Source organism: Thunnus thynnus, chromosome 12, assembly GCF_963924715.1.
Source record: "Thunnus thynnus chromosome 12, fThuThy2.1, whole genome shotgun sequence".
In the NCBI taxonomy this organism is placed as follows: Eukaryota; Metazoa; Chordata; class Actinopteri; order Scombriformes; family Scombridae; genus Thunnus; species Thunnus thynnus.
In genome coordinates this window covers 18,281,618-18,297,239 of record NC_089528.1, presented here as the reverse complement: position 1 = coordinate 18,297,239, position 15,622 = coordinate 18,281,618, and the positions used below count along the sequence as shown (strand labels likewise).

General features: G+C 39.1%; 1 protein-coding gene across 4 annotated transcripts in view; it reads left to right on the top strand.

Annotated features, from left to right (window-relative positions):
* Positions 1-15,622, top strand: part of LOC137194286 (voltage-dependent R-type calcium channel subunit alpha-1E-like) — a 58,400-nt gene that overhangs the window by 19,156 nt on the left and 23,622 nt on the right. For all 4 annotated transcript variants that reach the window (XM_067606041.1, XM_067606040.1, XM_067606038.1 and 1 more), the window contains 9 exons: positions 7,513-7,616; positions 8,149-8,307; positions 10,679-10,869; positions 10,959-11,062; positions 11,151-11,266; positions 12,753-12,806; positions 14,527-14,607; positions 14,786-14,995; positions 15,145-15,257. In XM_067606041.1, coding sequence (XP_067462142.1) covers positions 7,513-7,616; positions 8,149-8,307; positions 10,679-10,869; positions 10,959-11,062; positions 11,151-11,266; positions 12,753-12,806; positions 14,527-14,607; positions 14,786-14,995; positions 15,145-15,257 — 1,132 coding nt within the window. The remainder of the gene's footprint in view (positions 1-7,512; positions 7,617-8,148; positions 8,308-10,678; positions 10,870-10,958; positions 11,063-11,150; positions 11,267-12,752; positions 12,807-14,526; positions 14,608-14,785; positions 14,996-15,144; positions 15,258-15,622) is intronic.

Here is a 15,622-nt window from a genome sequence, read left to right as displayed (position 1 = left end):
TGAAATGCACAAAGTCGTCAGCGTACTCTCTGCAGCCCACAGATCATCTTGCCCAATTTCAGCCACAGCTGGAATTGGTAACTGACGACCTGGTTTCCTGCCACCTATCTGACACATTTTCTGGTAGCACATATGCTGCTCTCTCCTCTCTTTCTCTTACACACACACACACACACACACACGCAAACACACACGTTCTGACTCTCTCTCTCACTCTGGTGGCACAGTACAAGTAAGTCAGACTTAAAAGAAAACACACATGTGTCAGAGGCCAGTTGGGAATAAAATCGAGGCCACTGGGCCAGCGCTGGCGGCATTCATTCCATTTCATATTAATGAATTGCTAGAAGCGAATCTGCTGGGACTCTGAGCTCAATTAAAATCCTTAATCTGAGTGAAGAGTGTGTAGCAAAAAGGACCACAGCTAGAACAACCTACTCACAAACCAATTTAATTCACTGAGAATCCTAAAATGGTCAATTATATCCTGCGGCAAACAGATTGACACAGGTGGACTTGATGCTTTGATTAGCAATAAAATGTCTCCCAGATGACTTGTACATGAGTGTTTGTTACCCAATTTATAAGGCCGCAGGTACAGATTGTAGCCAGTGAACTTGTTGCCTTCATGTTGTTAGATTAGTTCTGACAAATCCTACATCAGACCTAAATGATAATGATTCCCAGTTGTCCCTGCGTGCATACCTGTGTGTGTGTGTGTCAGCTTCCCATCAGGTTGTATGAAGGGTATCAGTTTTCCCTTGTTGCCCCAGTCTGCTGTCCCTCTTACGGAGTGTGACACTTTGCTAAAATTGTTGCTCTTTAGACAGGATGAATAATACAACTTGGTGGGAGTTGGGAGTGATTCATTAGCCATCTGGCACAAAGACACAAGACACAAGAGTGAAACTTTACTCACTCTGTCTTAACATGCCAAGCAGCTTTCATCTGTAGCATTCATGTGTGTGTATATGTACATCACCCCCAAGTTTCCATCAAGTACAGTGAACAAAGCTGTCCGTGGTACGTTACCCAGAACCCAAAAAACAACTCTCACACTTAAAAACTACTCTCTGGCTCCACTTTTTTCTGTGTATCTGTGCATTGGTGGTAATTTAATTAAATGGGACAAACAAATTTAATTAAAGCAAATGTAAAATGACAGTTTTTGTGTTGTACTCTTTCAGAAATGTAAACAAAAGCCGTTTTTGCCAACTGATATCCAAACACACATAAGTTCAGGATGAATTATCAAGAATAACATCAAAAACATTTTGCAGGACGAGAAAAAAGAGGAATTTTGATATAGATATACTCAAAATAATTTTTAATGTATGTTTATCAGAAACCAAGAGGAGAACTGAAGAATTAACTCAGAGACACAAGTCGAGTCATTTTTATTTGTACAGCACTTTGCATACACAACGGCAATTCAAGGTCCTTAACATCAGCATAAACGCAATTGAAAAGGATAAAAATTGTTTTAAGGCAAAATTTACAAATACAGAAATACAATGATTAAAAATGAACACCAAATCAAGCACACACACACACACACAACACAATAAAAAAACAAAACGCTAAAAAGCTGAAAAACAGTCCAGCCACACACACACTCGGGTAAGAAATTGACCAGTCATCAACCTGGGAAAACAGAGAGGTTTTAAGTTTTCTTTTAAACGTTGAAACAGTAGTGACTGATCTCAGGTCATCTGGTAGTTTATTCCAGAGAGCAGGACCAAAGTAACAAAAAGCTCCCTCTGAACACCTGGATCTCATTCTGGGTACAGTTAGACGACAACTACCAGTTGTCCTCAGGAGTCTGGTTGGACTGTAGCCAGTGAGCAGGTCAGCAATACACTGGGAAGCCAAACCATTAAGTGCTTTATAGACTATCAGCAGAATATTGTTGATTCTGAGCTGTACTGGGAGCCAGTGAAGAGATTTAAGATCTGGTGTAATATGTTTGTATTTGCATGTTTGGGATTAGATTAGAACATGATTAGAACTGGAAGAATGTATTTTATTTAAACCAATATTTATTATAACTATTTTGACACAGAGCCCACAATTTTGCAATTAAACTAAAGCCAACCAACCTGAGGGGCTTTTTGGGCCCCTGCTTTGCCTGGTTGGTAATTCAATCTTGTGTACGTGTATGTGTGTGTGTGTGTGTGTGTGTGTGTGTGTGTGTGTGTGTGTGTGTGTGTGTCTCAGTGTGTTTTTTATGCAAGATGGTTGCTATATAGTCTGAACTACCTGTACTGTATGTGGCACATGATTGGTGTCAGCACCAGTCCGACTGCACATCTATAAACTAAAACTTCAATCAAATTCCAGATGCACATTTTAGCCCAAAGTGTTTCTAATCATGTCAGTGACACAGTTCAAGAATAAGAACTGCAAGATCTCGTCAGCATCATGAGTATAGTGCCTGTAGTTTTTTTAAGGAGTGGCCTCAGCTCTAATTTTGTGCTCATAATTGAACTGAATAAACAATAGCTCACAGTCCCTGGTGGGTTTTCTTTGGGAAAACATACACCCAGCCATTTATTCTATGACTAATAGTGAATAAATGCCTCTTTTTTATGTGATCCAGTTTCAACAGAACAGTACTAATGTTGCCACTAGATGCATGATTTATGGGTTTTTTTTTTCCAGATTTAATTCAAAGCCGTTAATTTGTTGACGGGTTATGTTGACATTGTTTCAGCTGCACATTACCATATGCAGAGCTGAGCTGAAATGGTGAGCAACGTGATGCTGCTGATTACTGTAGTTTTTTGGTGGTGTTCTTAGTGTAGGTGGCGGTGTGTGGGAGAGGCTGCATTCTGTGCATGTAATGAATTCAGCCTCTCCAGAGCCAGTTTGGTACAATACTGTGCAACAGTGCTTCAAATAAAGAGCCAACTAGGAAGAGATTAGCCTCTCAGTATGAAGAATAACTCAAATAATTGTTAGAGGGTTGAATCTGTAGAGTGTGTGTAGTTATCCTATGTGTTTCGTGGCCTCTTTACTGTACTAGAAGCTCTGCTAGTGATGATATCAGTATGATATTTTACATGTTTCCATCTGGATTAATGTCATTATGAATGAAGTTTCACTCCTACAAAACAGGATTTTTTCTGTAGTGCTGGCGAAATGCAGGATCAGCAAGGCAAGACGAGGCAATGTCATCGATATCAGAACGATTCATACTGAACACAGTTTAACCACAAAGTAAACACACTTCAAAAGAATAAAAGAAAAGGTGAATGTGTGTACAAATTTAGAGGCAATCTTGATGTACAAAAAGGAAAAGAAAATGGAATAAGTGTAATAATAGGGTTTTAAGCCTGCTTTGAAAGACACGCCTTATTCTCTGGTAGTTTGTTTCATGTGGTGCAGATGACCTAAGAGGTCTGGTTGTTTCATATTGTACAAGCAGGTGAGCAATATATTTTGTGACATTTAGTGATTTATACGTAAGCAGTGAGATTTCTAACTCTATTTTGGAAGCAAATGTAATGTCTGAAGGACTGGTGTAAGATTTTCTACTCTCTTTGTCTTTGTCAGCAGTATTCTGAAGGAGCTGCACTTTGTTTTATTTTTGGGGGATTAAACCAGGAAATAGACGATTCAGTAAACTGATTGAAGGCATGTATTTGTTTTTTCTAGGTCAGCTTTAAACTCAGGATTGGGTCGCACCAACTATTTCATCACTAAGTTTATGTGTCCCTTTTAAGTTCTTAGTAACTACACGCTTCTTTCAAACTATTGATTTACTAAATTGTGTTATTATTGTGTTATTTTGGTGAAATGTAGTTTAGAGATCTTACCAGTCTACATCATTATCACAGCATTTTGATTCATACAGTATTCCTTCTTTTACTCTTTAATCTAAATGAGTCATACAATAGCAAGCTAACGTTAGTTTTGTCTGTTAACAACAGTTCCACCTGGCAGGTATAAATATTTAATTACAACTAATTTCTATGTAAGTACTACATTGTCTGGTGTGACCTGTTTTATTTTAGAGATGCTTTATTCTCAGTTGAGGCTAAGTTTAAACTTAGGAAGAGCTTGTGCAAGCCAACTTCTGTATGTTTTTTGGCATTTTATACCTGTATTACACATTTTATTGCAATTTATTATGATGCCCACAGAGTCGCCCCCTTTTTGTCATATTTTTATGATGATAAAAGAACAATCTTGTCAAATAATTCATACTCTAAAAATCCTGACTTGTTTTGAGGTTGTAATTGATGCAGAGCTACACTAATCTTTAGCCTGCTGTGGACTACTGAAATCAGTTACTTCACTTACTTCAATTTTGTCACCACTGAACTGGAGTCAGTGGTGGGACATGCAGTCATTGATCTGGTCAATGCACTGAATCAATTTGTCAACAGGATGGAAGTCTTCAGAAGCAACTGACATATAAACTTGACTATCATCTGCATAATTATGATTAGGAATATTGTTTCTGTGAATAATATGACCTAGTAGAATCACGTTGCGATGAAATAAAACAGGACCAGGTATTGAACCCTGTGGAACCCCGTATGGAGTCTGTCATCGTTAAGACCTGAATTCCCCAGTAGAGACAAAAAGTTCTTTATTTGTAAATAAAATGTAAACCAGTTTAGGACTGGTTAGTTGCACACAGATTTCTTGTCTGCCCAGTAACATTTTGTAAATGCAAATTGGTCCATAAAGTATCTCAAGCTGAAAGACTGCAAAATTATGGTGTTTCAACTGAATTTTGTCTCAGACAGGAAAACAATTTCTAAACTAAACAAAAGAAAATGACCTCTGTGTGTTTGTGTGTGTGTGAGTGTGTGTGTGTGTGTGTGTGTGTGTGTGTGTGTGTGTGTGTGTGTCTAGCGATGATTCATGAGCTACCACAAGCAGACAGAATATTTTCTTTAATTTTGAGTGAGCCTCCACTGAATCGTTGTGCTCAAAGTGCAGCCTTGAAGGAGCTGTGCTGCTGCCTGCCTTTGTTCAGAGTGTTTGGTTTGAAGGCTATTTCCACAGACTCCCACTCCTCTGCTCCCGCGCCGTCTCAGTGTCTCTCGCTGTGTCATTTCTTTGTCTGACACACTCGCTCGCTCATTCACTCACTCACTCACTCACTCACTCACTCACTGAAGGACATTTACATGCACTGTAAAACCCAATTACTGCTAATAACCACATTCAGGTAATGGCAATTGTTTCGTAGCTTCATTAGTGCCTTGAAATAAGAGAAAGGAAACAGAATGACTTCATTGGTGTTTATTGTTTGTCTTGTTGATTAATTTACTTTAATTTAATTTGATATTCCACCACCACTAGCTGTGCTGCTGGCGGTGTGTAACTCTGACACATGCACAGAAACAAGAGGCAGAAATTAAGAAACTAGACTAAGGTTTGTACATGCCATAGTAATTTGTAAGGTTGACATGTATGTTAATCGCCTATATCATGTTCAAAACATAACCTTAATCTGATTGAATAATAACTTAATAATAAGTATACATATAATAATCAATTGCAGTAATCTGAGTATTGTCATAATCTCATTGTAATTGAATTATTCGTGTGTTTGCTAGTGTGTAAAGCCAGCTGTAGGGCTCACGCTTGTCTGTTACATTTTTTACATATTAATTTTTTAAATTGAATTACTTTATTGCATTTTCAATTTGTCTGGAAAACATTTTGCATTTGTTATTATTTAATGTGCTCAATAAATAAATTTACTTGGCCTTTTAGCAAATTTAGAGCATTTAGTTTGCCGTGCTAAATATTTGTGTTGATTTGTGTACCGATGTCTTCTGGGGAAGAACAGTTTTCTCCATGCAATTGGCTCATTAAACCTTTAAAGGAAATAAGCTGATTTCATGTGATTGGTCATTATTTAAGCTCACCCCAAATTCACCTGGTGATACAGCATCTTCCAGCTAATAATATAATCATCCTGCTTCAGCCACTTTTCCAGATTGCACCACTTTGCAGGATTTTGCTTGAACTCTGGTCCCAAAAATTGCCAAATTTGCAAAAACAATTGTACTTGCACCCAACTTCAGGAAATTAGATGCATCACTCGCTCACCTTGACTAATGCAGATGAAGTTGACCACCAAAAGCAAATCTCTGTGAAAACGCTCCAGCATGATTAGCTCACATTTGAAAATGTAAGTGTGAAAAGAAAACGTTCATACTTTAGTGATCAATCGTTACATCTGTTCTGATTTTCAGATTTGCTGTAACAGCATATCTTAAAGTTGGCATGCACACGTTGTGGCGTCCATTATTGATGGTTAACTTTAAGAAAAAAGTCCTCCAATATTACGATATGCACAGTGAGCTTTGAACACTTTAAACAGTGTTTTCAGATTCATCTGCATAAGTGTGAACGTGGCCTCACTCATTCACTGGCTCACTCACTCACTCACTCACTCGGCCTCTCTCCCTCCCACTTCTTTCAGGAGAGATTCTGCGTGGGCCCACACTTGAGTTTCTGCCATGTGCTTTCTACCCCCTGCTCACATACACACACGCACACACACACACAAACACACATTTATACCCTCCCCCACACTTCCCAACACTGTCCAAAGATTTTATCAGTTTGTATATTTGTATCAGTGTGTGTATGTGTGCTAGAGAGACACACAGAAACGGACAAATCTGGAAAATACTTATGATTTCTTGGGTAATTTTCACAACTCAATTAAAATATTACTTAGCAAATTAGCAGTTGATATTGAGCCTATCATCAGTGAAAGCATCCATGGTTACAGGTCACCAAATGAGCTCTGCTGATAATGAATTGAGATGCAAAATGTAGCTGGCTTATTGCAGATTTGTTCAAACACCACTTACAGATGTAATAGTTACAACACTGTTGTATAATATGTCATAATAGCAAAAATCTGCCTTTGTCATTACTACAAGAAACATTCAAATATAATTTCTGGTGTGTGTTGCTGAGCGATTGCCTGTGAAGAGCTCCTGTTGGTGAATGCTGTTTTTCAGTGTTTGTGTGTAGGAGGAGGGACATCAATGTGTGCGTGGGCAGATGTGAGTAGAGATGCCTGCCAGGTGTATGTGGCTGTGCATTCTTTGTCTCTCACTGTACAGTACAAGTCTGCAGCTGTAATACGCTAAATGGATATACTGTAGCACTCAATGGCTGTGCAGTTGTCTGCGTGGCGTCAAATCAGTTTATTATTTGCCTTTTTCCTTTACACATATTTGTTTGCCTTTAACCTATTCAATTTGTGAGACACCATGGACAAAAAACATTAACCTCAAGGAAGGAAAGAGGGGCTTTGTATCCAATTTACTAATGGATCCTCTTTTTTTGTTTGTTTTTGTTATGTCCCTTTTGCAAATTTTCTATTTTCTCCCAAACGTTTTCCATCACATATAATGATAGCTAACAAACAGATAACAATGTAGTCACTGTCTAAAATATCTATGAGTCAAGTATATTGTATACATACTCAGTCTATGTGTGTGTGTGTGTGTGTGTGTTGTCCATCAGGATCCTGGCCACTGCTGGTGCCCACATGAACATCCCTGTAGACCTTCGGACCCTGAGGGCCGTGCGAGTGCTGAGACCGCTCAAACTCGTCTCTGGCATCCCCAGTGAGTCAGTTACTGATCTCTAATGTTGCGCTGTAAGGTCAAACAAACAGGGATAATACTGCAAGTAACATCAGCATCAGCAGCAAGCATTGATATAATTTCCCCATTTAAGGAGATTAAACCCACTGATGTATGTGCTACATTCAAAAGATAGTCATGCACAGCTTAAACATGTTAAAACACGTTGAACAATATGTTTAAATGGCAGCCAATCTAGACATCCAATTACTAAATTTATAGTAGTAGTTACAGTCAGGTTACAGTAGTAATAAGTCTGTATACAGTTTAGTTCATCTAGATGCAGTGAGGAGCCTATATGTGCTCTGAAATCTCATCCTGTTAGGAAAAGAATACATGTTAGTCAAGGTAACTGTTAAACAGTCTTTTGCAAACAAAATTGAGACAAACTTCACCACAATACAGTAGATTGTACAAACTAATATTTTGGACTTTTCATTTGTAAGCAAGAAAAAACAAACCTCACCGATGTTGTCTTTGAATCGGATGCTCTTTTCTTTGTGGAAACTTTTAGGCCTGCAGATTGTCTTGAAGTCCATCATGAAGGCCATGATCCCGCTGCTCCAGATCGGCCTTCTCTTGTTCTTCGCCATCCTCATGTTTGCGATCATCGGCCTGGAGTTCTACAGCGGGAAGCTTCACCACACCTGCCTGCCGTCTGTCGACATCCTCGGTAGGATCCATACATACATCGAACCATCATTTTGTCTTGTAGATAACATCAGATCTACACTACTCTTGAGTTTGAAAGGAGACAAATGTAGTGATATTCGAAACATTACTGTAAACAGCATGTTTTGGTATCAGGCACTAAAGTAGTGTCTCCACTCTCACTGTTTTGCTCCGACAACAACAAATGACAACAGTCATCACCCCTCTCGTAGTAACTCTTGGAAGGCAGTCTGACATCCAACAGTTTGAGTGTTGGATAGATTTTGGCTTGACCACCTCACCATCTGTGAGCAGGTTTACCCCCTGTCCTAGGCGGCACCTGCTTCTATCACAATACCAATGCCTTTAGAAGAATGTTGTTCTGCTTTGTTGCTTTTGTTTTATTTAGGATTAACCACAGCTGGTGTGCCAGCAGGTATATGTGTAGTTTACTCATTGTTCTCAAACAGAGGGTGTGAACATCTTTGTTTGAGAAACTGAAGCTTTCATAGATTACAGTAGCAGAGAGCTCAGTGGTATTATTAGTTGTTGCTGGCTGATTTAGCTACTGTTTAATTAGTCAACAACTACTCTGTAATCACAAGCCACACCATAGCATTTACTGTCAGCGCCCAGCACGACTCAAAAATTGATTGAGATCTAAAATCTCAAGAATTTAGAGCAGGAAAAATAATTCCACCAATCCCTTAAAGGTAGAGTCAGTGATTCTGGAGAAAGATTGTTGATATTTGAACTAAACACCCAAACAAATACACCCCTCGCTTCATGCTCCTTCAGAAGCTCCGCCCCCTGCATTCATGGACATGCATCGCCAAGGCAACGACCAAAAGAGAAATATGGCAGAATCCAGAGCAATGCATCAGCTGTAGAGTCACTTCTGTTCCTCTTACGTATTATCACCAACGGGAAAAAATTTCATCTCATGTGAGCCCAACAGTCCATCCACACTGTCCGCCTCTCTGCTGCCTCCCGACTTCTCACTCGACCTGCATTCAGCGTCTCTGTCCACAGAAGCAGCCGTCTGTCAGCTGAGAGGACAGCGGCCAGACAAACTGCAACAGCTGACTGACAACAGAACTTTACTGAATCAAAATAGTTTGCATGTCGCCCCCACATGGAGAAATGTCCTGCACACGAGCACAAATTGATTGTTGCTGTTGCTGATTGGCTGGAATAGTGTTATGTGGCTCGGTCCAGTTCACTTTGTCTGTTTCCCATTTACAGAGCCACTGCTGTGTATGAACACCAATTTTTTTCAGCACACACAGAACGAGAACACACACAGAACAACTAGCAGACTGTGAGGAGATATTCGCTAAATTTGAGAAAAAGTGTGTTGAACAATCTTTCTCCAGAATCACTGACTCCAGCTTTAACTCTATAATGGGGCCCCAAAATTAAAAGTTTAAAGATTTCCACCTGACATATTTAAAACATATATAAAGAATGCTTTTCTTGTATTGTTTTTCCACTAAAAAGTTAAATTACCTCATTACAAATTCTTAAAATTTCAAATGATTCCTTCTCCCCCATTGAAAAATCCAGAAGCTATGAATATGCAAATATTTTTATTTCAAAAGATTAACTGCTGGACACAGTTTTTTTTCTTATCACTGAAAAGTCCATCTTCAGGATTTTTGTAAGTTGCATATCGGACCATGACTGGCTTTTAAACTAGTTGTAGCTTTCGTGTTGAGAGTTGAATGAGAAGGTTGATATAATTCTCATGTCTGTACGCTAACAATGAAGCTACAGCTAGCAGCTGATTAGCTTAGTTTAAAATAACGTTGAGAACACGTTATATCTCGCTTGTTCAATCCATTTGTTATTTGTTTAAACAAACAAGATATAACATGTTAATGTAGAATCTGTAAGCTTTACAGATGTTGGTAAGCAGATTTTGTTACCTTTTTACAGAGCAGGGCTAGCAGTTTCTACCTGCTTCTAGTCTTTATGCTAAGCTAAGCTAACCAGCTGCTGGCTCTGGGTTAATATTGAACGCATATATTGAAAGCATATTTCCCTAAATAACGAACTATTCCTTTAACTTAAAACTCCTGCCGTGTCAGAGGGTAGAGTTGATATTCTGTGATACCAGATGGTTGGCAAAAGCAAGACATGACTGGGGTGCGAGGCGTTAATGTATACTGCATGCATCATGACAGCATGTGGTGAAGATTCTGTGCATTGCGTTAATGAATCAGATTGGTCAAACACGGTATGATGTTTGACTAATCAATAGTATCCACAGGGAGGGTCAGCTGCAGTGGCTGACCCTCCCTGCCCAGACTAATACATGAATTTCTATTAGTCTGGACATTACTTATATATTTCTATCAACAGAAGACCATAATAGCTTTCTTTTTGCATAGACAATGAGACTGTCGACTCGTCCGAGTTGGCGTTCGCATGCGGAGTGAGGAAGTGTCCGGAGAGATACGACTGCAACGACACCTGGATCGGACCCAATGACGGCATCACCCAGTTCGACAACATCCTGTTTGCCGTTCTCACTGTCTTCCAGTGCATTACCATGGAGGGATGGACGGCCGTTCTCTATAATGTAAGTTCAAAGTTCAGTCGACAAACGAACCCCAGAAACATCATGTCGGTTGCTGCTGTATATGTGTAATATCTTGAATTTAATTTCAGACCAACGATGCTTTGGGCACCACATGGAACTGGATGTACTTTATTCCTCTCATCATTATTGGCTCGTTCTTTGTGCTGAACCTGGTGTTGGGTGTCTTGTCTGGGTGAGTATGACTCTTTCTATGTCTGTAATGTCGGTTTTTCTGTCTGTATTATGGATTAAACGAGCAGCTTTTATGTTTCCCTTCTCAGAGAATTTGCTAAGGAGAGGGAGCGGGTGGAGAACAGGCGGGCCTTCATGAAGTTGCGCCGCCAGCAGCAGGTTGAGAGAGAACTGAACGGCTACCGAGCCTGGATAGACAGGGCAGGTACTGGGCAGCTTAACAATTTTACACACACTTATGATTTAGCTGCATGGAGGTCAACAGCAACATACAGTAGAAGCTTACCGTGAGATTGAGCAGGCAGGATTTTGTCTTGCTCAGGGATATTTTGATCAGACATACAGATGTTTATGAGTTTCTCCTTTCACTCAAACTACCTTTAAATTCAGCTCACTAGCGGTGCTGTCAGCCCTACGGTATTTTATTCTGTATCAATTCAGACTTTTTCTCTATTATCACTATTTATAACCAGATGTGCAAAAGCCTTCAGACATACATGCGTAAGAAGTGCTCATGGATGAGCTGTGGATGACCCTCTCTTATGATTTCTTTCAGATTTTTTGTTTCACTTTTCCCACCATTACAGTTTATAAATGTATGATAACTTTAAAAGTAAAGCAACATAGAAAGCCTGACTGTGTGAATCAGTCCAAAGCAAGAAAAGAACATTTGATATTTTGGGAAATACACTTAATCACCTTCCTGTCGAGAGTTAGATGAGAAGATCGACACCACTTTCACGTCTGTACGGTGAATATGAAGCTACAACCAGGAGTCAGTCTCTATAATCCCCTGCAAAGCCACAAATTGTCATTTTTACACCTTGGTTTGTGTACAGATTAAACAAATAAGATATAATGTATTAATGAGTGATCTTTAGAGGTGCTGGTAGATGTTTTTTTGAACTTTGGACAGAGCCAGGCTAGCTGTTTCCCTCTGTTTCCAGTCTTTATGCTAAGCTACGCTAACTGTCTCCTGGCTATAGCTTCTTAGTTAGCAGGCACATGAGAGTGGTATCTCCAGGTATCTTCTCATCTAACTTTCAACAAGAAAGCGAATTGTGTGTTTACCAAATGTTGAACTGCTCCATGAGACAGAATTAAGATGTATAGATACTGTATGATCTGATAGAATAATGTACCAGCGAAACGGTCAGTCTTTTTTGTCGGCTGGTTTTGAAAAGCGATCGCCGCTCTGACTACAGACTCTTTCAGAGTTTTTGGACATCGAGTAGCTCTGTTGAGTTGCACACAAAGTGCTGTAATGGCAATCTACATCGCTAGTCTCCCACGCAAGTAGAGGGTGAGAAAAAGGTGATACTGACTCACTGACTTAAATTTGTGTGCATGTATATATGCGCATGCGTGCTGCAAGTGTTTGTGTGTTTACACGCGTGTGTACGTGAGAGAGCCGCTGTGCATATTCGTGCTTGCATAGATGTGGGTGAGTGTGGGAAGAGAGAGAGAAAAGGGAAAGAGAGAGATATTGAGAGAATATAAGAGAGAATAAGAGCTTTATCTGAAGAAGGTCATTCAAACCTCTGAAAGAACCATTTACATCAGTTTGGCCTCAGTTCCTGTAAATGTTTGCAGACATCTGAAAGAATACAACTCTGCAATGTATATTTTTCAATGTCTCATGATGAAAACAGATAGTTCTGTGTATAATCTCCAGTTTTATTGTATTACAGAGGAGGTAATGCTTGCAGAGGAGAATAAAAATTCAGGGAGATCGCCTTTAGATGGTAAGTTCACACACTTAAGATAACTAATTACATCTGTTGCTACTTACACCCATAGCTGTAATTATTACAAGTTATACGATGGCCGCAGAAAATACTCCTTCTAATTGGATTAACTGGTGTCTGTTAAAACCTCAGACATGTGAAATATACTTCCAGTAACAGTTTTAACCACGTCTCTAAATCATTGTGCAAGCTGTAGGTAACCATAGCAACATGTGCCATGCTACATTTCAAATAACAGTAACTCTCACTGGTGAAATTAACTTGACCATGGGCTAAATTGACCACAAAAACACTTTTAAAATGCTAATTTGAATGTTTTTTTTTCCTTTGATAAGTTACCATGGACTAAGGGTGCTAATATATTCTAGTGTCTTGGTATAAAAATAATGGAAAATAATTAAATTTATATACTGAGGGTTTAACGTTGGTGATTGACTGACACCCCCACATGCAGTCCTGAACTGAATTTATATTGCATGTATTTTCTGCTACAGCACACATATCTGCTCTGTAAATCACTTGTCATGTGTTCTCCTTAAATCATAAACCAAAAAGGAAAATTTTATATTTTATATATTTTTGGTTTTATGATGACGCCCCCTAGTTTTGGATTCATTTGTTGGAATACTGTTAGTTCTCTGCACAGATGGAGATCTATCTATGTTTCCATACAGCCAATCAAATTGCTTAATTTGAAACCATATTTGCATAAAGCAGTAATGACTAACAGCCAGACAGCAGCCTCAGACTCTGAACAACAACCCAGATTAGCTTTCCTGCTAAAGTCTCCTTCTTATCTAACTTATAAATATTAACACATGTCTTGTCCTGCACCTTAGCTTGTAGAACGAGCGACCTGAACAAACATTCAGTGGGGAAAAGTGTTCAAAACCACTGCGAGCAGCACATTGTCTGCCCATGACTTGTACTGTATACAGCTCGAAAAGTTTGTTTACTTTGTACCTCGTTCTCCTGCTGGAGCTCAGCCTGCCAGCTGCTGTCAATCAAACACAGACACCAACATGCTCCTCCAGACGGCTGAGACGAAAATTAGTATTCATGATATTTCCCTAAAGACCTTTTTTTCCATCCTTTTGATAATAAAAAATGATTGACAGCACATTTTTAAAAACTGCAAGGAGGAATGCCAACATGTGATAGCAGTTGGACTTTAAGTGATCCAGTTACTTTGAGAAAGCCTGAGACATGAGGACACAGATCTTTATCAGGGAAAACTTTAGACATGAAGCATTTCTTTTCTTTCCTCTGCTATTTGTAGCAACAATATATTTGAAATTTTGCATGTAATCACAATACTTGAAATTATATACAGTAGATGTGTATATATATATGCATATGGTTAATGTTTTACTTTTTGTTTTGTATACTATATGTTTTACAAGATGTCCTGTTATATCATCGTTTTTTTTTTTATGTCTGATATGTAGTAAAGTCTTGAAATCCCATGTAACTTACTATGAGTGGCTACGTCCATTATTAATGTCTATTTTTTTCACATTGTGTGCATTTATTATTTTTTCATTCAGTGATCAAAGGCAAGGATTAATCTAATGACAAATGACACCACATATCAAAATAACTGGTGTACATCAGCAGGAATTATTAAGTCATTTGTTGTTTTCATTTCATTTGCAATTTTTTCGAAATTCAGCCACTGAAAAATTTGGTAAACTTGAGTTTTTGTGGAACATTTTAGTGCTAAAGAGAGCCAGTAAGAAGACTGGTCCACGGAGAGGAGCTCCAGGAGATGACAAGTATATGGACATGTCTACTGCCAGTGAGTGACAAACTTTAAAGTTACTTTACAGCTTCTTCCTCCTTTCTTAATATCACCTTTTTCTGAGCAGTTAAGTTTCTGACATACTATATAATTTATCTACATTTTACCAGTTCTTCAATCTCCTGCTCTGTTGTCTTTTTTTCCTCTCCTCTGATTTTCTCTTGTTCTCTCTCAGGCATGTCGCGATCGAGGATGAACTTCCGCAGCGGCCGTCGTGGACCTGCTGCGTACCTGAGGCGTAAAGAGCGCATGTTACGCATCTCCATCCGCCGCATGGTGAAGACAGACACTTTCTACTTGATGGTGCTCAGTCTGGTGGCTCTCAACACCATCTGTGTGGCCATCGTCCACCACAACCAGCCCGACTGGCTGACCATCTTCCTCTGTAGGTTTCACTTTGTACCATTTTTTTTTTTTAATGACTTGCTACTTGAGGAATAATCCAGGTCATGTCTCATAAATGCTTTGTCTTTGGCAGATAAATGCCTCATCCTACTTTGATTTAATTGCTTTTTTTTGTTTTCTCATCTCCAGACTATGCAGAGTTTGTTTTCCTGGGGCTGTTTCTGGCTGAGATGTTTTTGAAAATCTACGGTCTGGGTTTCCGGCTGTACTTCCATTCATCTTTCAACTGCTTCGACTGTGGGGTGAGATCATTCCTCTCTTATTCTGCCTCCATATTACACTAGAAAAGTAAAAACTGACTCAAAGTTATTCTGTTTTACATCACAAATGGAAAAGCTGAATATCTTGTGCAAAATTAGGAATTTGGGTCATCTTAATAACCTCTTGTCAGACATTTTTTAAAATTTTTTACCAGCCTATATCTGTCACATACATAAATACTGTTTAATATCAAGGGAAAATAAGAAAAAACAAAAAAAGGGGGCAGGGGGGTGGGGGGGTGGGGGGTGGGAGCAATTGAAAACATGTACACATGAATTGGATTAATCCAATTTTGAAAATAGGACAGAAAAGGTTGCCAAAGCCCTCTGGTTGATCCTTGAATCAT